This window comes from Triturus cristatus, chromosome 10 (assembly GCF_964204655.1).
Source record: "Triturus cristatus chromosome 10, aTriCri1.1, whole genome shotgun sequence".
Taxonomy (NCBI): domain Eukaryota; kingdom Metazoa; phylum Chordata; class Amphibia; order Caudata; family Salamandridae; genus Triturus; species Triturus cristatus.
In genome coordinates this window covers 528,657,231-528,678,971 of record NC_140593.1, presented here as the reverse complement: position 1 = coordinate 528,678,971, position 21,741 = coordinate 528,657,231, and the positions used below count along the sequence as shown (strand labels likewise).

General features: G+C 45.7%; 1 protein-coding gene across 4 annotated transcripts in view; it reads left to right on the top strand.

Annotated features, from left to right (window-relative positions):
- DPP6 (dipeptidyl peptidase like 6) overlaps positions 1 to 21,741 on the top strand; it is a 2,129,336-nt gene that overhangs the window by 1,098,345 nt on the left and 1,009,250 nt on the right. For all 4 annotated transcript variants that reach the window (XM_085631994.1, XM_085631993.1, XM_085631995.1 and 1 more), the window contains exon 4: positions 8,029 to 8,123. In XM_085631994.1, coding sequence (XP_085488120.1) covers positions 8,029 to 8,123 — 95 coding nt within the window. The remainder of the gene's footprint in view (positions 1 to 8,028; positions 8,124 to 21,741) is intronic.

Genomic DNA, 21,741 nt, shown 5'->3' with positions numbered 1-21,741 from the left:
CCTGTGCCCCATTTTGGAGACAAGCCGTCTAAGAATTGAGTACTCAGAAGTTCTCTTTGCAATTTATAGGAGTAAAGACGGGGTCCTGTTACATCTATACAAGTCTTGAACTGATATTTGGGCTCCATTACTAGTAAACGTTTTAAATGCAATAGCTAATTATGGCTTAACTAGCTCAAGGTCAGAGTCCATAATTGTTCCCAGTTTAAAAAAGGGGACATGGAAGACTTTGGGTGTAACCGCCCAATACCATGATTCCTTAGTCAAGGTGGCTGATCGTATAGTCCCTGCAAGAATGGCCAGTTGAGCAGAAAATTGTTTTCTGAAATTCAGTATGGTTTCAGACAAGGGCTCAGCACTGTAGATCAGTGCCTGAAATGTATTAATTGGCAAACATACCCTGGAATAAGAGGGCACCCTCCATTTGATTGTATGGATCTCCTGTGCATTTAATTGTGTGACCCATGCTAAGTTGTGGTTGATTATGTCAAACATGAGGGTAGATCAAACTTTGGTACATTTTTTGCACCAATTGAGTTCGAAGGTCTCTGTGAAGGTGCACTTTGGCCAAACCGAGAGTGCACTAGATCTTTCAAGATTGATTAACTTGTATAATAATGGCCTGGAAAAAACTCTTGTAAGGTTTGTTCAGGATTTGATCCAACTTGGGGGCACCCGATTTCTATTCTGCTCTATGCAGACGATGTTGGTTTGATCTCAACTGCCTGCTGGTGTGCATCACTCAAATTTAAATGCTAACTTATCTAAGACCTTCATTATGGTTTATGGCACCAGATTCTTTAAGTCTCGCACAAATTGGGTCCAGAGTATGACAGCTGGTAGAGTGGCTCCTTTTTCTTATTAGAACTAGATGAGTCTGGTAACTGGGCCCATCTGAGAAACATATGAAGACACCAGTTTAAGAGAAACATTGAGAGCATATTTAGATTTGCCTCTAAACTGGGTCAGAAGCCCATTAAGGAAATGTGCCTCATCAACAAAGGTAAGAGAGTATTGTTAGTAAGTTATGGGGTGGGTATGTAGGATATGGGGTAGGACAAACCTTGGAAAATATTTTATGAAGAGATTACTGGTAGTCCTTTGTAGTTACCCAAACGTCTTATGTCATAAAGAAATGGCTACGGGGTGCTTGGAGAATAGGATAAGACACTTGTCCCTTCTTATGATGTGCAGTTTTGACTAAACCTTAGTTGTCAATTATTCCTATTGTCGCGCGAACTGCTGCATGTAGCGCGCTATGCTTGTGTTTTTTTAACAAAAAAAGAAAAGTTACTAATATCCTGTGATTAGATCTGAATTTTAACTTCACGGTATCTCGCCAAACTCACTTGACGTTTTACTTCCTGCCACTCCCCTCCCCAGGCCCCCAGCCAATCGGCCGCAAGGAGGTGGAGATAGAAGGCGGGGCTTAGTCTCTAAAGCTCGCCGCAGCGCGGGAGCAGGCAATTGTTCCTATTGTCGCGCGGACTGCTGCATGTAGCGCGCTATGCTTGTGTTTTTAAAAAAAAGAAAAGTTACTAGAATCCTGTGATTAGATCTGAATTTTAACTTCACGGTTTCTCGACAAACTCACTTGACGTTTTACTTCCTGCCACTCCCCTCCCCAGGCCCCCAGCCAATCGGCCGCAAGGAGGTGGAGATAGAAGGCGGGGCTTAGTCACTAATGCTCGCCACAGCGCGGGAGCGCAGCGGGTGCGCGCAGCGGGCGTGCCGGCGGCACGCCAAAGGCAAGCCTGTGCGCGCCCAGCCGGGACCAGGGGCCAAAATCCATGGCCAAATCATTACATACTCCTCTAAGACACTGCGCTCGTTAGCAAGTCGCTGCTCCCCCCTCAACCTGTCCACTCAAAATTGCCTTAGGGAATACAGCATATACTCAGAACCTTATCACCATATGACTCCCCTCACTCCATGCCCTCATCACCCTATCACAATCACCCCCAAAACAACAATGAAGATAGCTCTACGCATCCTCTATCGCAATACCCGCATCCTCTATCGCAATACCCGCTCGCTAGTCAAACACCAATTAGATATCTTCTTGCTACTCAGCTTTGAGAAACCAGATATCCTTCTGATCACAGAGACCTGGCTTACCCACGATTCTGCGCCAGACATTCTAGCAGCACTTCCCTTGGAATATTACATATTAGCTGCAAATCGACCTCAGGACAAAAACGGTGGTGGAGTCGCTGCCATCATCCATAAAGATCATGTCTTCACCGCTCTTACTCCTCTGGTCCTCCCGGAGGTGGAGAACTTAGTTATCAAATTAGATGCCACAACTGGCTCTATCATCTTTGTATTAATTTACCGACCCCCTCAAGCCATGCCTGCTTTCCCGTTAGCTCTTTGCGAACAAATGGCAAACCTGGTCACTAATTATGCTAGCATCATGCTTATAGGCGACTTGAACTACTGGTTCAATGACGGCCTGGGTGGGCCACATGCTGCAGAACTATCGGAATTACTCTCCAACCTGAACCTCACTCAACACGTATCCACCCCCACCCACGCTAAAGGACACATCCTGGACCAAATATGGTCCTCAAATCTTACATTATCGGCGCCTACTGTCTCACCCTGCATATGGTCTGACCATTATTAATCAACTTTACGGTTACCACCAACCCTAAAATTAAGACTTCCTCAACCGGTGGAGGCATGACTAGAAAATGGAGGTCCGTCGATAAATTGGGATTCACTGACACCTTAGCAAAGTCCATACCCACTTTAAACCCAGACTTTAACACCATAAACACCATGATCTCGGATTGGTTATTGAAGGCTTGCGACTCTCACGCCCCACTCACCAAATTCACACGCACTCGACACATAGATGCTCATAAGTGGTTCTCCACCGTGTTAAAAAAACAAAAGCTTGAGCTCCGGCAAAAAGAAAGAAAATGGAGGCTAAAATATACCGTGGAGGACAAACTTCAGTTCTCCCTAGCCCGTAATGATTACAAAAAAGCTATTCATGAAGCCAAAGTGACCTATTTCTCAGCCAGAATACTAAATGCCCAAAACAAACCTAAAGAATTTTTCACCATAATTAATGACCTCTGCAACACAGACAGAACCCATCCCGACCAGCCACCTACTCAAGATTTCTGTAACTCCCTTAACACCTATTTTTTGGATAAAATATCCACTATCAAAGCCAGCATTCCCGCCACCTGCTGTGCGAATAACCTAGACATCTCAACAATTAATTCTATTCACTATGGATCATTTCCCTGCCTTATTCCCCCAGACTCTCTCAGATCTGCTGGCTAGAGTCAAATCCGGCTCCCCTAACGACTGCTGCCCCCCACACATTCTAAAGGATGCCCTGTCCAACCTTCCCCACTGCGTGCTCCCCTTTCTTAATGAATCTCTCCTCCAAGGTAAGGTTCCCACTGCCTTCAAGAACGCGATAGTGGTCCCGCTACTAAAAAAAACCTGGGGCTGACCCACTGAATCCATCCAACTATCGCCCCATCTCCCTTCTCCCGTTCCTCGCAAAGATTCTCGAGGCCCACGTTGCCAGGTCCCTCTCAAACTTAATCGAACAGTCTGATCATCTAGAACCTAATCAAGCTGGCTTTCGTCCCGGCCACTCAACTGAAACGGTCATCCTCGCTGTATTGGACACCTTGCGAGCAAACGCAGACAAGGGCATCCATCATGCACTCGTACTTCTGGATCTGTTGGCCGCGTTCGACACGGTTGACCATAACATCCTACTGTCCCATGTCGAACAGGCAGGCATACAAGGTCCTGCATATAATTGGATTAAGTCATTCCTCGAAGACAGCACACAGGCAGTCCGTCTTGGCCCTTTCACCACTCCAAGGATTGCCACCTCCTGCGGTGTCCCCCAGGGTTCGTCCCTTTCCCCTCACTTATTCAATTTATATCTTAAACCCCTCATTAACTCCTTAAAAAATAGGATAATAACCACCTTCAATTAAGCAGACGACTTACAACTCATCTTTACACTGGATGGCCCGAACTCCGCCCCAGAATTCCAAGCCACTATGCTTCACATCCAGCGTTGGATGAATCTCAACCACCTTAAACTCAACCCCGGCAAGACAGAATTAGTCCTACCGGGAAAAAGCGAGATCATGTGGGGCCTCCACTTCTGGCCTATCGACCTCGGACCACCCCCCACCCCCTTTCCTTCAGTAAAAAGCATTGGAGTCACTCTAAACTCCGATCTCTCGCTCAAAGGACAAGTGGGGACAGTAGTCTCCTCATGTGTCTTCTATCTGAGGAAAACAAGAAAAATCGCCCATTTGCTTACTCCCTAAGCCCTCATTCAGGCAGTAATAGCCCTCGTACTGTCACGCCTTGACTTCTCAAACTCCATCTATATCGGTCTGCCTACGTTCCTGCTCAAACGCCTACAAATGGTACAGAACCAGGCAGCAAGACTAATATTTCAGCAACCAAAATGGCATTCTGCCAGCCCCCTACTGGCCAAACTACACTGGCTCCCAATCGCCCAACGTGCAGCATTTAAGACCGGATGCTTACTCTTTAAGGCCCTGCACTGTAGGAGTCCCAAATTTATCAGCAGCCTGATTGAGAAACATACCCCACGCCGCAATCTACTGTCTGGCCACCTCAGGCTACTTACTATTCCAACCATCAAACTCAAACGCCTGGGAGGGCGCAGGTTTTCCTACCTTGCACCTGGCTTTTGGAACTCTCTGCCTCTGGACATCAGAATGCAGGAAAATTTGATGGGGTTTAGAAAGGCCCTCAAAACATGGCTGTTTGCGCTGACCTATGCTTAGTTCCCCCGCCGTGACATTTGCAACAATTAGCGCCATGAAACCTTCTGGTGACCTTGCGCTCTACAAATTCCTATTAACATAACATAACATAACATTGTCTAACTAGGCCGGTTTTAACTGATCTTTAAATTTTAGATCATGCTACTCACAATACCCCAGGTACAATATAAAAAGACCATGTGTAAGAATCTGGACAAAATGGATATGTTTAGTTGAATCTGCTCTGTAATATGTCAAGAAACGAGATTGAAAGCATATTTTTAACTTTATTGTTTTGAATCTAGGGCTTCACTTGAGATGTCTAAAATAAGCATCATTGCACATGCACAAGTTTTATTAAAGGAGTGTTTGCCATTGTACAATTTGTGACTAATGGGCATCAACAACTTTTGTTGACATGTTTCTACCTTGTCAAGGCAAATTTTTTAGTCGGTTTTCCAAACATGGGTGCCTTGTCAAGGGATGCTCCTAGTAGTCCATGCAATCTCTGCTTGGCTTAGTCCACACCTTTTTTTGTTCTTCGAATTTTTTAAAGGTCCCAGGAGATCCTACTTAAGGTCGTTGCTTAATAATGCTTGTGTGATGTGCTGCAAACCAGCCCTTTCTTTGTTTTACTGCAACTACGCTTGATGTGCACACCACTTGAGTTGATGTATGTCTGCGGTTGTATCTTTTTGGTGCAGACTTTAAGTATTAGAAACTAGGTACATGTTATTGAATTAATTATAAATGTATCTACTAGTTGTATTGTGTTTGTATTGATGTGAAGTATCTTTTATGTTTTTGTAAAAACCGAAATAAAGATTACTTGACTGACTGTCTACTACTGATATTGAAGACTGTTTACTGTAACATGGTAAACCAACCGCAGAGTTGCTCAACAAGTTTTTAAAGCAGAAAAAAGTCAATATGAGAGTGACTTTAAAAAAACGATTTTTAAAAAGATGCTTTCACCATGCCTTTCCTCTGATTTGATAGCCACAGCAGCAGATATGGAGTCCAAGTACACAAGCCTTATTAAACACGCACCTGACATCTGCTATGGTACCGCCACACAGCTGCAGACCAGCAAATTCAGGACTCTGCATCCTCTTAGAACTATATACAGGTGCCTAGTGGGCTCTATAGATAACTGAAGTTCATGCTTGGACTGTCGGGTCAGCATATAATGCAAAATAAGGTTCAGAAAGTTCAACCTTAATGAGGGACTTTAAAAGCTGTCTTCATGTGCAGGGATCTTCCTTTTCTTCCTGAACATAAAACATTTAAAAACTGAAAACTGGTCTGTATTGCACTGTAGGGGTCTGCCCGAACCCACATAACATGTAGAAATTGTTGCCAACCCTTGGCAAAGCCAATAGGTTTGGACTTGGATGCCTAGTGCAATGGCTCGTTCTTTTTTTATTGCAAGACATGTGGAATAAGAAAGAAGGAAAAAGTGAAACTTGATCATGCTTTCAATAAAAAAAAAAGCATTCATCGATGCAGCTGTGTTGCTATTGATGTTTTTCTAAACAACAAGGCTTTCCATTGCAACATGCATTTTATTATTAGTATTTTGATGGAGACAAAAATAAATCACCACCTAACCAAGCACTCAAATCACAGGAGGCAGCTAAAATGGTACAACTTTATTTAAACACTTTATGCTGTAAACTTTAAAAAGAAAGGAGCTACGTATAAATATGAATACTGGGCACTGGCTTTGTGGAGTCATCCAAAGCGAAGGGAGCCAATGGGTAAAGGGGCTGAGCCACTGCTTGATGCTGTGTGCTCTGACGGGCGGAAGCAAAATTTGAGTGGCAACTCAAAAGACCTATTGGTGAAGCCAAAAGTCCATCTCTACAAATATATTATGCTTGAATGTTCTGGAAAAACAAAAGTGTGTCCCAAGCCAAACCTGAAACAACACACTGCTCTGTGTGGGCTAGGCCTCACTCTCAGGACTTGTAGTTAAAAAACATAAAGTCCTGCCCTCTAAAGTCATGCCCTTCCTCGCAGGACATAAAACAAACATTTGCAATGCAATAGGTCTTCTATTTGCTAGAGTTTGAGCTATTGCCATTGTAAATTACAATGCCTTTTGTTTATGTGTTGGTTTTCAAAGCAGAGAAATAAAAAGGAATTATCATTTACAATGCCAATATCTTAAACTCTTGCAAATTCGAGACCTATTGCATTGCAAATACTTGTTTGAAAAAAAACACCCCATACCACGCTTTTACTTTAATGGCGGTGGCGCCCCTTTCTTTTGAAGAGCCACGTCTAAAGAAAGGTGCCCAGCTGCCATTAAAGTGAAAGCGCAACATGGGGCGCTTTTCCAAAAAAAAGCATTTGTTTCTCAAGTTGACAAACAAATGCATTTTTTCGTAAAAGCGCCCCATTCAGTGCTGTCACTTTAATAGAGGCAGCACACCTTTCTTTAGAAGATCCGCATCTAAAGAAAGGGGCGCACTGCCATTACCATGAAAGCGTGGAATGGGGTGCTTGTAAAACACAAGCTATTAGATAGAAAAAAAAGCGTGCGCCCGCCTTCGGCGCCACAAAGAATAAACCAAAGGTTCGGCCGCCATGATATCAGCTGAGGTGTGCCATGCTACGAAAAAAAAGTAAGCGTTGTGAGAGAGCATGCCCTGCCTGCAACAGTAGGCAGGAGAAAACCATTTAACAAAATAGTGCTCGGAGGCTGTAATTAAAGCCTACCGAGTAACTACACATGTAACAGTGGATGTCCGCATTGGAGAAAAGGCGGTACTAAGGAGGGGCTACTAAGCCTATTGACCAATGAATAGCCACAGTTTACAAAGGACAGTGACAGGAGCCAATTAAAATGATGGACAGAAAGTGGGTGGAGCTTCAAGTCCACATCTGAATATAGCATTTCTCAAAGAGACAGCGCAAGCACTGCCTAGGTAAGACCTAAAAAAACTGAACTGCAGGAGTGTGCCTGTCCCTCCGTAACTGGGAAAACATTCAGACACTCTTAGGGCAAGTTCGCCTGGAGAACTCAATCACAACCTAAAACAGGCAGATTCAAAACTCTGTCAAGATGTTCCTGCAAACCAAACATTAAAAATTATACATGTCTGCTTTGCAACCAGTTCTAAGTATGTTCCAAACATGTAACTTGTCAGAAATGCTAAAAAACGTTATCGTAGACTTTCTAGTCATAGAACAATATACCTACTTTCCATAAACAATATGTCATTTTTTCTTATAGCAAAAGAATTATTGTACCGAACACAGACCGGTAATGTGGTGAAGCTTAACGTTGAAAGGAACGAGTCAACAACATTAATAGAAAACAAAAAATGTGTAAGTATGTTTCATTATCATTATAGTTGTTTTGGTTTCACTATATTCAGCCAAATCATGCATGAAATTACCTTGTTTTTGATTTTCGTCTCACCTAACAACCCAGTGGCTCTGTAGGAGCAATAAACTTGTAACACAACAGGCGAAGAATAAGAAAATAATGTTAAATTTGATCGACGCTAATTAAATAAGCTGGAAGCTCAATTTCTTTGAGCTAATATTCATTAGGTATTTGAAGAAAGCAGTGAATGCCATCTACAGCCTAAAAATGGAATGCTCAGGGCTTTACACATTTACAGAACTACTTGCAAAAATGATCCTATAATTGCAATGTGAACGTGGGCGTAGTCTATTTTACATAGTTAACCCTGTCTTGATAAGTTAATGATATGAAAATTGTCTTTTGTATATTTCATATAGCTATCACCGTTGTTTGAATTTAATTTTAGGAAGTATAAAGACTTTAAATAAAAGAGGTGACAACTAAATATGTTAATTACACCTACAGAAGAGATTCACATCAGTCCGAAGATAAGAAAGAGTCCTCAACTCAGAAGATTGAATTTATTTTTTATTTCTAATCTATTCTTGGCAAATTCCCAAAGTTAATAGAACATTCAGAGCCCAGTGACTTTCTAAAACCACTAAGAACCAAGTATCAGAATCTATAGGGGTGATTCACAAAAGAAGGTATGAAAATGGGAAGTAGTAAAGTAGGAGCATTGTTTTGCATACTCATACATGTCTTTGTGAATCATCCCGAAACATCCAAATCCCTATTTAAAAAAGTACAAAGGGGCCGCAGTGCCTTCGGTTTATACTAGCTATATAAGAATATTCCAATTGTATACTCATTTGAGATGTTTTGGGTCCAATTCATGAAGGTGTGTAAGAGTACATAAAAGAGTACTACACAAATACTACTTTATGTACTCAAAAATGCCTTTGTGACGATGCCCCTAAAAGTAGAACTCTTTCATCATCAGTATGTGGTCACATATTTTAAATACCTTCAACTTCCAGAAGTACTTTTACTAGTTTTTCTTTGGCTTTTCCCTTATTCTTTGTGTTATCCTGCAGAATTTAGGAGACAAATTAACTGAAAATTATATTCTAAAAATAAAAAATATAGTTAGTAGAACGATATATTTCAGAGGCATGCTTATGTGCTCTATAAATAGTGTAAAGGTCTAAAAATAGTAAAGTTGTTTGACTATAGACAAGCTAGATACTCTCTTTTTAATTATGTATATCTTAATTTTATTATAATGACGCAATTGTTTTTCTTTTCTTTTATGTTTGACAATTAAATAACTTAGATTGATTCCTTAGTAAACTTAAACTTGAGTAAAGCTGTTTGAACACAGGAGTGTCTTATTGACCACAGTTAAAAGGGCTGGATTCACAAAATTCAATCACTATTGTCGAAAATCTGCAAGCTGGTTGGATTTTCAGAAATACTTTGGGTGTGATTCACAAAAGCACTTATGATCATAGGAGGCAGTTGTGCAGAAGTGCTCCTTTACTTACTCCAGGCCTTTTTGATTCGGCCCAAGACACTCAACTCTCGATTAGTAAAAATATGTTGTTCAATTCACAAAGCGGTAAGTGTCTGATAACCAGGAATACAACTTTTCAGTCTTAAAAATGCCCTCTTGAACAGGCATGTTTGTGTGAGTTGGGAATATATGGTCATCATTCACAGGTCACAAATCTGTGGTTATACACAAACATTTGCAGGGCATCCCTAGCCCAGGTTTAGTAGAATAATGAAGGATTTTCTCCACATGGAAAACAGTTTTCTTGTCAAACAGAAAGGGATGAATTTACAAATTGCCATTTTCTTTAACCCCATGCCTATGGATACTTTACTTTGTGGGCAGTTTGCAATTTTAGGGTTTTAGCGAGTTTAGCGAAACAACAGTTCTGCAAGCCGTCAGCAGTGGGAGTCGCAAGGAACGGGGAGCTCTACTCAGGGCCGGACTGGGAACCGAAACCGGCCCTGGCAAACTGCTCGGCCGGTCCCCCAGAGGAGCTGAGGGGGTGCGGCCGAGCTGTTTGCAAGGGCCGGTTTCGGCCGATTTTGTTAACGGGGGCCGATGTTGCAGGCCCCCGGTAACAAAAATGGCCCTCATGGGGCTCAAAACTAGCCCCCATCATAGCGGCCCATCAGGGAAATGCCAGGTGCCCGTTACAGCCAATTCGGCCCTGGCTCTACTGAGTCAACTTCAGCGATGGTACAGCACTTCAGAGCTGGATGGTGACTCTGGGAAGAGGCGGTCAGTTTGTCCGCACTTTCTAGCGGTGACTGGCACACATTCAGTGCTGGTTACCCTCTCCCTTTATCCCTTGAGGGGCCTGGAGGCTTCTCTCCCTCTTATTTTTGCTTTTGACGTTAGTGGCAGAGCTCCCTCCCTCTACTGAGTCAGAAGACAGACACGGTCATTCGCCGACGACATGGACCCCCTGTTATTAGATTATTTTTATGTTCCCAGGTGGGGAACTGCTTTGTTGTATTGTTTAATGTTACACCCTGTTCTCCATGAATTGATGACCCACACTTTGCTATGCACAACTCAAATACCACCCACTGTCCAGATACATAAGGGAATTCATTCTGTTATCCATCTCGGCCCATGCCATTAGCAATACACCACCCTACGCCACATGGTTAAACTCTTAAGCCTCAATGTGCACAGCCTTAATGCCCCAGTGAAACACCTAGCACTCCTCTCTTTTCTGCAAGACTCTCATTGCGATGTTTGCCTCCTTCAAGAAACACATCTTCTTAGGGCCAATTGGAAATGCTTGCGCTCAAGGTGGGTTGAATGCCAATACTTTTAATTGGGACAGGGGAAGAGATTGGGAGTGGCAGTGCTGTGAGAGGCGCATTTTCCAAGGAGGGCCCCCAAGACACACGCAGAGCTGCTGGGCAGATTCCTCTCACTGCTTAATAACATAAAGGGTTACATCTTCTCGCTCGTAAACATTTATGCTCCAAATGACCATGAAGACGCCTTCTTCAAAGATACAGTGGGCGAGTCCTGACCACACCCGATATGGGTGTTCTTTAGAGGGAGACTTTAACCTTGTCCCCGATGCACTTCTAGATCGATTGACCCAAAGGGTGGGACAAGCGGGAGACCTCACGCCAATGACCCAACAGTGGTTATCTGTTGTGGAACTAGTGGATGTATGGTGCCAGAGCAATTCAACAGCAAAAGGCTACACAATTTTCTCAGCAGCACATCAGACATACGCTAGAATTGACTTCTTTCTTACCTCTACACGCCTCACAGTAGCTACCACAGTGGTCGATACGGGTAGCCAAGCTCTCAGATTACTCACCTGTTGTCATCACTGCCGCGCACTGTGCCCCGACTCGGACCTTAATCACAAACTTCATACGAATGAAGCCAATATCACTGAGATAACCCAGATACCCCCATTGCAATACTGTGGGACACATTAAAGGAAGTAATCCAGGGTCACTTTATTGCCATAGTGGCCCGCCTAAACATAGATCGAGGGTACAAAAGGACGCAATTGGAGGATGGGATAAGAAACTTCTAAGAGGCACATAAATGGACTGGACACCTTAAAATGCGGCACCAACTCATGGCAACTCTCAAGTACCTTAAGGTGCTTAATATAGATAAAGCAGAATATGCAATTCTATGCACAAAAAGAAATATTAAGCAGGGGGCAACAAGGCAGGCATATACTTCACGCCCAAGTGCTCCAACAAAGGTTAGGGGAGATTGAGGATCCATAGTTCAATAGGTTGAACCGAGATGATCACATTGCTCAAGAGTTTGAGCACTTCTACTCTAGGTTATATAGAGCAGAAGCCCGGGACATGGGAGAAGCTGAATCCCATTTGATGCAGTGTCCCTTGGCTGAGATCTCCAGAGAGGAGGTCTCCAACTCAGACAAGAACATTCACCCCACTGACTGACTTATGGCCATACAATTCCTGCCATCAGACAAGGCACCTGGTCATGATGGTCACACTTCAAACTGCTACAGAATGTTTTCACCCGTATTTGCACCGATTGTGGCCCATCTCTATAACTCCCTTTGCACCTAGGGCACTCTCATTGACACTATGATGCTGGCGACCATCACTGTCATCCCTAAGCCCTACAAGGATCCACCATATTGGGCAACATGCCGCCCTATCTACCAAGATTTTAATGAGTATCTTGCCGACTCGCCTTGCTCCATATATGCAAGGTCTTGTAGACCCAGACCAAGCTGGGTTTATACCAGACAGGGGTTGCAGTGATAACACAAAGCAACTTTGCCACCTCCTTGATAAAACACAGTATTCCTGTATACCGGCACTCTTATTGGTCGATGCTGAAATGGCAAACAACCATGTCCATTGGCCGTACCTTCAACTAGTGCTTGCCAAGATGGGCCTCGGTGCACAGTTCCGCCGCTGGATTTGGTGTAGGTATGTTCGACCTAGGGCAACAGTTAGTCAATGGATTGATGTTGCGGCACTTCAGTATTACCAGAGGCACTCGACAGGGCTGCTCCCTGTCTCCATTGCTTTTTGCTCTATATATGGAACCCTTTGCTGAAAGAGTCAGTGGAAATGCTGATATAGCTGGCATAGCACTTGGGGGCAGGGAGCACAAACCAGCACTGTATGCCAATGCCGTCATGATAGCTTTAACGAAACCACTCACCTCCATTCCTCCACTTATTGAGGAGATGGATGCATTCAGGCAAGTTTCTGGATATAAAACCAAACTCCAGAAATTTCAGTCACTCAATCTTACAATCCCCAAAGTGGACCAAGCCCAGCTTTTGTTCATTTTTACATTTACTTGGGCTACCTACAGAGTGGGGTACTTGGGCATGAGGATACTTCTGACACCGGAGCGCACCGCTGAAATCAATTACACTACAATCCTCGCTAATGCCTGGTCTGCTCTTTCCTCTTGGAAAGAGTGTACCCTCTCCTGGCTGGGAAGATTTGCAGCTGTCATGTTCTGCAGACGCTGCCTTTGTTGTCCCCTGCACATCTACTAGACAAGCTACAATATCTCATAGATGATTTCATTTGGTCTGGGAAAAAGGCATGTATTTCTTACCTAGCTCCAACGGAGAGTGGGCTGGACATACTTAACATACTGACGTACTATCAGATGGCACAACTCCGCTACATTGTGAAATGGTCTAGGCTTAGTACTGAGAAGCATTGGTGCTTCATTGACCAAGTAGTGGCAGTAATGCATATTTGGAAAATACCCTGGCTACCTAAACCCCATTGACTGGCAGGGGTCTATACCTCACCAATAGTTCAAGCACTGCTGGGGAATTGGGATAAAGTGCAAGTCTCACAGAAGCTATCCACCCAAGTGCCACCTCAGACCCGATCATAGGGAACACTGACTTCCCACTAGCACTAAACTGGCCTTCCCTTGCACAGTGGCAGACCGCCAACTGCATAAGGGTAGGAGACCTCTTTGGCTCAGAGGGACTCGAGCGTCTTACAACTCCAATCTAACTATGGCTTTCAATCCAATACTTACAGGCAGTATGTTGCCATTCGATACTGACAATCCATTATTCATCTACATGCTAGTTGACCCCTTACACAGATTATCACCTGGTCCTCAGATAAAGGTATCCTCTCAGACATATACCCATTCCTCAATACCCCATCAGCGCCCACTAAGTCTCCGGTGCTGGGAGGTGGAGTGAAAATGTACTTTCACGGCCAGAGAGCAGGGAGATACTGTACACAGAGCCTGTTCCTCCATATCTAGCGTCTAGGGCAAGGAAATGCTTCTTAAGATTGCTCACTACTGGTATACACCGGCCAGAGTAGCTAAGTGGAAAGAGGGTGAGGATGCTACCTGTTGGGGAGACACTAACGCACCTCCTTTGGCCTTGCCACAAGAGTCAACAATTTGTGAGGGTGGTCATAGCAGATGTCCATGAAATGTATGCCATTGAACTCCCCAAATTTACTAGCTACATCCAATTGGGTGTGCCGAACCCTCTCACATAGCCATTGAAATCGATGAGAGGGCGGGCCACTACATTAGCACTGGGTGCAGCTAAGCAGGTTATCCTATCTCGCTGAGGCACAAATGTGGCGCTGATGCAATTGGACTGGCTTCATGAACTGTGGGGCCTTCTTGGAATGGAGAAGTTAACAGCAATGGCAAACAGCACATTGTGGCAGTTTGACAAGATTTGGAGCCCATGCATTCAATTCCTATCTGGTGAATTTAGGTAACTGACTTACTCAGCTTACCTCTGCATACTCCATCGTACACACCTGGAGCATGATGCAGGCTGACAAGTGAGTGGCAAACTCCAGTAGAAACCTTCCCCCACGCCCTGAGCACTTTATTCCTTTCCCTCCTGAGGATTGTCCAGTAATTCTTCTTACCTCCTCTTATCCTTTCAATCAATCAATCAATCAATCCATCAATCAATCAATCAGGGAATTGTAAAGCGTGCTACTCACCCGTGAGTGTCCCGGTGGGGGGGGAGGGGGGGGGGTCAGCAGCTCCTCTCAGCCAAAGAGCCAGGTCTTGAGAGCCTTCCTGAAGGTGTTCAGGGAGGGGGCACGTCTGATGTCTATCGGGAGCTTGTTCCAGGTCTTGGCCATGATGTAAGAGAAGGCTCATCCCCCTGTCTTGACTGCGGATGCGTGGAGTTTCAGTGAGGACGAGGTTGGTGGATTGGAGGTTCCTCTTGGGAACGTGGAAGGTGATTCTGTCATTGAGGTATTGGGTTCGGTGTTGTGTAGGCATTTGTAGGCGTGGGTAAGTATCTTGAAAGTGACTCTCTTCTCAAAGAGGAGCCAGTGGAGATTCTGTAGTTGGCTGATGTGTTTGTGTCAAGGGATGCCGAGGACGGAGTAGGAACTTGTTTATGTTGGTGTAGAGGGCGTTTCTGTAATCCAGTCTGCTGGTAATGAGTGTGTGGGTGACTGTCTTCCTTGACTCGGAGGGGGGGGGATCCAATTGACGGTCTTATGGAGGATGCAGAGGGTGTTGAAGCAGATGGATGCAACGGCGTTGACCTGTTGATTCATGGAGAGGAAGGAGTCGAGTATGATGCCAAGATTTCTGGTGTTGTCCTTGGGGGTTGGGGGTGCAGAGGGCGGTGGCCCACCAGTTGTTGTTCCATGCCGATGGGGTGGCTCTGAGGACAAGGACTTCAGTCTTCTCCAAGTTGAGCTACAGGCAGCTGTTGCTCATCCAGTTACGACGTCCTGCATTCTTCCGGGAAGTTGAGTCTGGTGGTGGCGGGGTCCTTGGTGAGGGAGAGGATAAGCTTGGTGACGTCGGCGTAGGATACTATGCTGAGGCTGTGCTGTCGGACGATGTCGGCAAGGGGGGTCATGTAGATGTTAAAGAAGATTGGGCAGAACGATGATCCCTGGGGGACTACGCGGTTGTTTTCTGTGAATTCGGAGAGGAAGGGTGGCAGTCTGATACTTTGGCTCCTGACGGTGAGGAACGATCAGATCCAGTCGAGGGTGGTTCCTTGTATGCCGGGGTTGTGTAGTCTGGCAATGAGAGCGCGGTGGGAGATGGTGTCGAACGCTGCTGATAGATCGAGTAGAATCAGGGCTGCAGTGTGGCCTTGGTCGAGGAGGGTGCGGATGTTCTCTGTGGCGGCGAGTAGGGTGGTCTCGGTGCTGTGGTTGCTGCGGAATCCGGATTGGGATGGGTCAAGGATGGCGTTGTCTTCGATGAATCTTGTCAGTTCTGTGTTGACGGTCTTCTCAACCACTTTTGCTGCAAAGGGGAGGAGCAAGATGGGTCGTTGGTTCTCGGGGTCCGTTGGATTTGCCGAGGGCTTCTTGAGCAGGGGCATGACTTCTGCGTGTTTCCAGTCTTCGGGGCAAGTGCCAGACTTGAAGGTAACGTTGATGGTGCATCGTAATTCTGGTGCTATGGTGGTGGCAGCACTGTGGAAGATGTGTGGTGGGCAGGGGTCTGTGGGGGACTCCGAGTGGATGCCTTTCATGGTCGAGGCGGTGTCTTCAGTGGTGATCAGTGTCCAGGAGGCGAAGGTGGGGTGTCTGGTGTTGCCGGATGGTGGGGTGGTTACAGAGTCAGGTGTATGGTCGTCGAAGTTGTCATAGAGGTTTTTGAGTTTCAGGTGGAAGTAGGATCTGAGCTTGTTGCAGAGGTTGGGAAGGGGTGATGTGTGTGGCTTCGCAGGGGGATTGGTGAATTCTTGGATGATGCTGAAGAGTTCCTTAGAGTTGGTGGAGTTGGTTAAGATTTTGTTGTGGATGAAGGTCCTTTTGGTGGTTTTGATGAGTTGGTGGTATTCTATCATGGCGGTCTTGTGGGTGGTGAAGTTTTCTGGGGTCTTGTTGTTTCTACAGTTCTTCTCCAGGCGTCTGCATGTGCGTCTGGTTTCTTGGAGGTCGTGGTGAACCAGGTGGCTTTCCTGGGGCGCTGTCTGTCGGAGTTGCGTATCAGGGCGAGCTTGTCTGCACAGTCAAAGATCCATGTGTGGAATTTTCTGTCTGCGAGGTTGGTGTCCGTTCTAGCAGTGGGGGTGGTGGTGTTGAGGGTGGTCTTGAGCAGCTCCTTGGTGACTCTGCTCCAGTTCCTTTGCAGTGGGTGGGGGGCGCGAGCTTGGTTTGGGGGCTTGAGTTTGTTGATGAGGAAGTGTACGCAGTGGTGGTCGGTCCACAGGGGCGTGGTGTGACTGAAGTGGACGTTGTTTTCTCCTGCAAAGATGGGGTCGAGGGTGTGTCCTGCCTTGTGGGTCGGTCTGGTGATGAGTTGTTTCAGTCTAAGTTAAGCGAGGTTGTCCGGGAGGGTGGTGGAGTTGGGGCCGCTTGGGTTGTTGAGGTGGAAGTTCAGGTCACTGATGAGTATGTAGTCTGTGGAGGCGATGGCGCGGGGTGTGATGAGGTCGGTGATGGAGTCCGTGAAGGGGACCTGGGGTCCGGGTGGCCTGCAGGCGAGGGTGCTGTGGAGAGTGTAGTTGGGGCTGGTCTGGACCTGGAAGTGCAGGTGTTCAGCAGTGGGGAAGGTGTCGCTGGAGGTGGAGAGGCAGAAGGAGTTTTTGTGTGCAATGGCGAGGACTCCGTCCGGGATGGTGATGGCGATGACCAGGGTGGAGGAGGTGTTGGTCCAGGTTTCTGTAAAGAAGGTGAGGTCCGGTGAGAGGGTGTCCAGGAGGGTCCAGATCTCCACAGCATGTCAGTGTACGGAGCGCACGTGGAGGAGGATGCATCTTAGGTCGTCAGGGGTGTTGGTGGTCGGGGCGGCGAGGAAGGTTCTGTGGTAGTGGTGGCAGGAGAACTGTCTGTGGGTCGTTTTAGAATTGGACTGCTGGCAGTTGTTCTTTCTTCTGGGGTTGAGTGCGAGGAGGGTAGCCGAGTCATAGTGGTTAGTGGTGGGAGATCCAGGGTCTCTGAGGCTGGTCATGATCGGGTCACGGACGGGCACAGACAGTCTTGCCTTGGGCACACCAGCTGCACCACTGCGCAGTGGCCTCCATTAAATGGGGAAGGTGGAGGGACGTGCAGCTGGGAGGCAGGAGCAGAGATCGTCAGGGGGGAGGGGCCACAGGGGCAGCAGCGGTAGGAACAGAGCAGGGCACAACAAGAATAACAATAAGGTGAAAATAGGCAGAGTTCCAACAATATTAAATTAAGGCAAAAACGAAAGCAGAAATGCAGGCAACAATTATGAGAACACGAAGAACAGAAGACAGGCACACCACAGATATGGGCCAAAGACCAGGCAGGCCTTGAACACCTATAGGAGGAGGTCAGTGAGTCAACGGCGGGGCACAGCATAGTGGAGCTGCTGGGGAGAGAGCCGGCCTTAGACCAGAGGTCATAGGTCTTTCCTTCTCCTACCTTTCCCACTTCCTACCCCCCCACAGCCGTCTTTTCCCCTGTTACTGTTATTTACCCCTATTGTCCTCCCACCGGCTATTGGATGTAGGTGGAATGCTTGTTGTACTGTACATCTATTTAGACGTCAATAAAACAAATGTAAACCACAAAATGTTGGTGAAGACCCCGGGGACGTATTAAATCTGGAGGATGTCCTGCCGCTGCTTTGCGGATCCACAGCATTTGCAATGTCGAGCGCTGCCAGGAGTGAAGGGGGCCTAGCTGCCGAGCTCATATTGGCAGGATTGCAAGCGGCCCTTCCACTGTTCGTGCACATTGGGGTTGATATTACAAGTGAACTTTTCAATTTGGACAGCGGTACCCAACCGGGTTTTGGATGGAACTTTGTCTAAGCAGCTATGGGCACTACTACGGATACCAGGATGCCCTGCTTTGCTGATGCCCATATGGGCGGAACTATTGATTTGAATAAAATATTCCGCTTCAAATCGCTTTCCTTGTTTGATTGAAGAGAGCCAGTGAACAAGAGCATCATTTGCTTGAAACGCATTTGGCAGTCATACTACGAGATTTGGAGGGCTGTCTAGATGGTTCTGCTGCCGGTGGCTGTGTGCATTACCCCTTCAGGAGTGACATCCTCATAAGGGCAACCTGTGTGTTTATATATATATATATATATATATATATCTTATTATAATCTCCATTCTTATCTCTCCATTTTCTACTGAGTAGACTCCCTTGTTCTTCTTCTTTTTTCCTCCCTCTCTGATTAGCCTGTCTGTCTCTCCCCTCTTCCCCCTACAGATTTCCATCCCCGAGCATCACTCATCCTCTGGATGAGGACGCTTTCTTTTCCTTCCTCCTCGGCCAGGTCTGGCAGTAGACACCCAGTGTGTCCCAACCCACTTCTTGTATTTTTCATGCAGGGCACCTAATTTTAAATCACTTTTTCCCAACACCAGTTTGTGAAACAGTCCACATACACTACAGTACCTGACACGCATGCATGGTTCTCTTGCCTGTTTCGTTACCTTTTGATTCCATCTGGGATTTGGAGCGGTGGGCGGTTGGGACTCATCAGCACAAGACGTGTCATACTCTCGGCTGCATCCTTGCTTCCGTCAGTCACTTGACCTCCAGACACATACACCTCCCCTGATCGCTACTTTCCCCTCTTTTTGGTGTAGAGGTCATTCCAGGCTTTAACCATCAGCATGTGTGCTTCATGAAGTCACTTGACCTTTATTTTGGATCTATTTGATGGTCTCCAGGACACTTCATGAAATGTATTATTACAGATGACTACAAGCATCCCCATTATTTTTCCTTAAATTGTGTCTTTCAGAAAAATTTCGATGTATTCAGTTTACACACCGTATCATGTGTTTTACAAGTTCACAAAATTTTATTTGACCAGTGGAGTCTTTTTTCCGTTGACTGATTAGCATGCATTATCTGTTTTGTTCAAGTCTTTTTTCTGTGTTTATGTATCTACTACAGTGTCTCTCTAGAGAATATTGGGCACACTGATACATTGTATCTCATGCTTTGACAAAGACTGTTTGTTTGAAACGCGTCAGCAGAATAAACATCTTTTTGGAAATACCTGGAGTGCAGGCAATCTTTGCAGCGTGGAGGCGTGAGCAAGAATTTCGAGTATATACATACATACATATATATATCCGAAGAAGGGCAGAGGCCTCAGCGGGGATTTAAAGGAAACTCCTTTATTGAATAAACAGCATGATGCATTTCGGCCCAGTCGGCCTTCGTCGGATGCCTTAATGTTCAGGAGGCTTGTCACAACGGTATTTAAAACAGTCCTGCCACTTTCCCATTGGCGGGAACTCGCTCCACCCCAAACCAGTGTCCGCTCACCACCCGTAGTCCGTCAGAACTACGGATCCCAGAGTTCACCTGTACCAGGTAGGTGCTGCGTGGGGATGTGTTGATTACTGTCCATGTGGGCTGGCGAGGTGCAGGATTGTCCGCGATGTTGACAATGCCAATATCCTGCTGAGATTGAATCTCGGAGCTTCCTCTGGTCTCCAAACCGTTCCAGCCACCAAGTCCAAGACCCCACAGGGCAGGGACATGAGTGACAGTGCACCCTGTGCCTCCGTGAAGTCACGTACCGCAGTGCAGCCGACCTTGCTTCGCCTTAGGTTAAGGGGGCGGGCCCGGACCATTCCAGTACCCTGGACGAGAAAAGAAATCTGCAAAAGCAGAGGCCAGTGATATCCGGGCCAACTTGCGGAATGGGGGACTCTGAAACGCGTCTCTGGCTGACGTGTATGATATGACACAACAAACTCCTCCGAAGAAGGGCAGAGGCCTCAGCGGGGATTTAAAGGAAACTCGTACATATATATAATTTGAATGTTATGGTGTAGCTAGCTGACATTTTCACCTAACTATATGGTCAAATTAAACTCTGTTTTTTCCAGTTAATTTCGAAAAAAATTAAAACAAAAAGATATTATTTCCATACCTAACTATAACATCACTTTTAACCTTTTGACATTTGGCTGTTTCCGTGAATTTCTAAGGCTTTACTGACGTACATTTTTTTTACCCTACCTCACTATACCAACCCCAGTCCATGCATGGCCTTTAGCCGAGTGCAATATGAAGTCGGGCAGCCAACCTTCCATTGGCCATGTGCAGCATGGGGTTCGGCGCCTATGGCTCTCCATTTATTTTTAGCGCCGCCACAGATCCATAACTTTATTGCAAGTTCACACAGGGGCTGTGCTTAGTGCCGTGCTGATCTGAAGGGCTGCACTAAAAAAACATTATTGTTTAAATACATATCTGTCCCCCCCACTACACACAGATATTTAGGGTACCCCTACCCTGCCCCCATATACTCTCCTTAGATTTTTTTTTTTAGTACACTGGGACCGTGTGAAACAAACATTTCAAAACTAAGAAATTGGGTTTTTTGGGTTTTTTTTAAACTGAAGATGTTTTCTTTAGTGATCTCCAGCATCTCTTTCCCAATTCTGGCATTTTGTTCAGCACACTGCACTACAAGGCAAAGATGCTCAGGTGAAGGTTGTTCTCGTTCTCCATCTGCTGCAGCACCTGCCCTAAATCATATCTGGTTGTTTTCCGTGTTCTCCTTCTTGCTGCTTCGGTCTTTTTTGACATTTATTAGACACACGTCTTTCAAATTCCTTTCGATGCTTCACCTTCAAGTCCTTTTTTTGCCGAGATTTGAAAGGTAACTTGAGGTAGCAGAATTTGCATGTTATCCTCCTAGGATTGCTTTTTCCTCTTGCTGGAAGCACCCAAACCTTGGAATAGTGCTTGCTGTTTCTTGTTCCACAATTTCCCTTGTGCAAATTAATACAAATTCCTCTTCTTGAAGCTCAGAAGCACTCGAAGGCCCTTGAACCTCCTCTTCGGCTCTGTCTGCATCGCTCACATGTAACATCCTGCTGTGACTCTCAGTTGGGCCACCTGCTCTTCTCAAAATGGTAGATGTTTATCAAGACGTAGAAGACAATCAACATGATTTTAAACTTGCAAGAAACTCTAGTCTAGTACAAGCCTGCGGACAATAGAAGCTTAACTTCTTAACGATGTTCCAGTTTTTTTGCTATTGGTAGGGAGAAGTTGCCTGTGGGAGGTAAATGGGAAAATCTCATTTTTCTGACCCCTCCCCCACTTTATTTTTTTTATTTTTCCCTGAATGAAACTGGACGAAACTTATCCTGCTTCGCTAATTGACTCGGAAGCACCAGC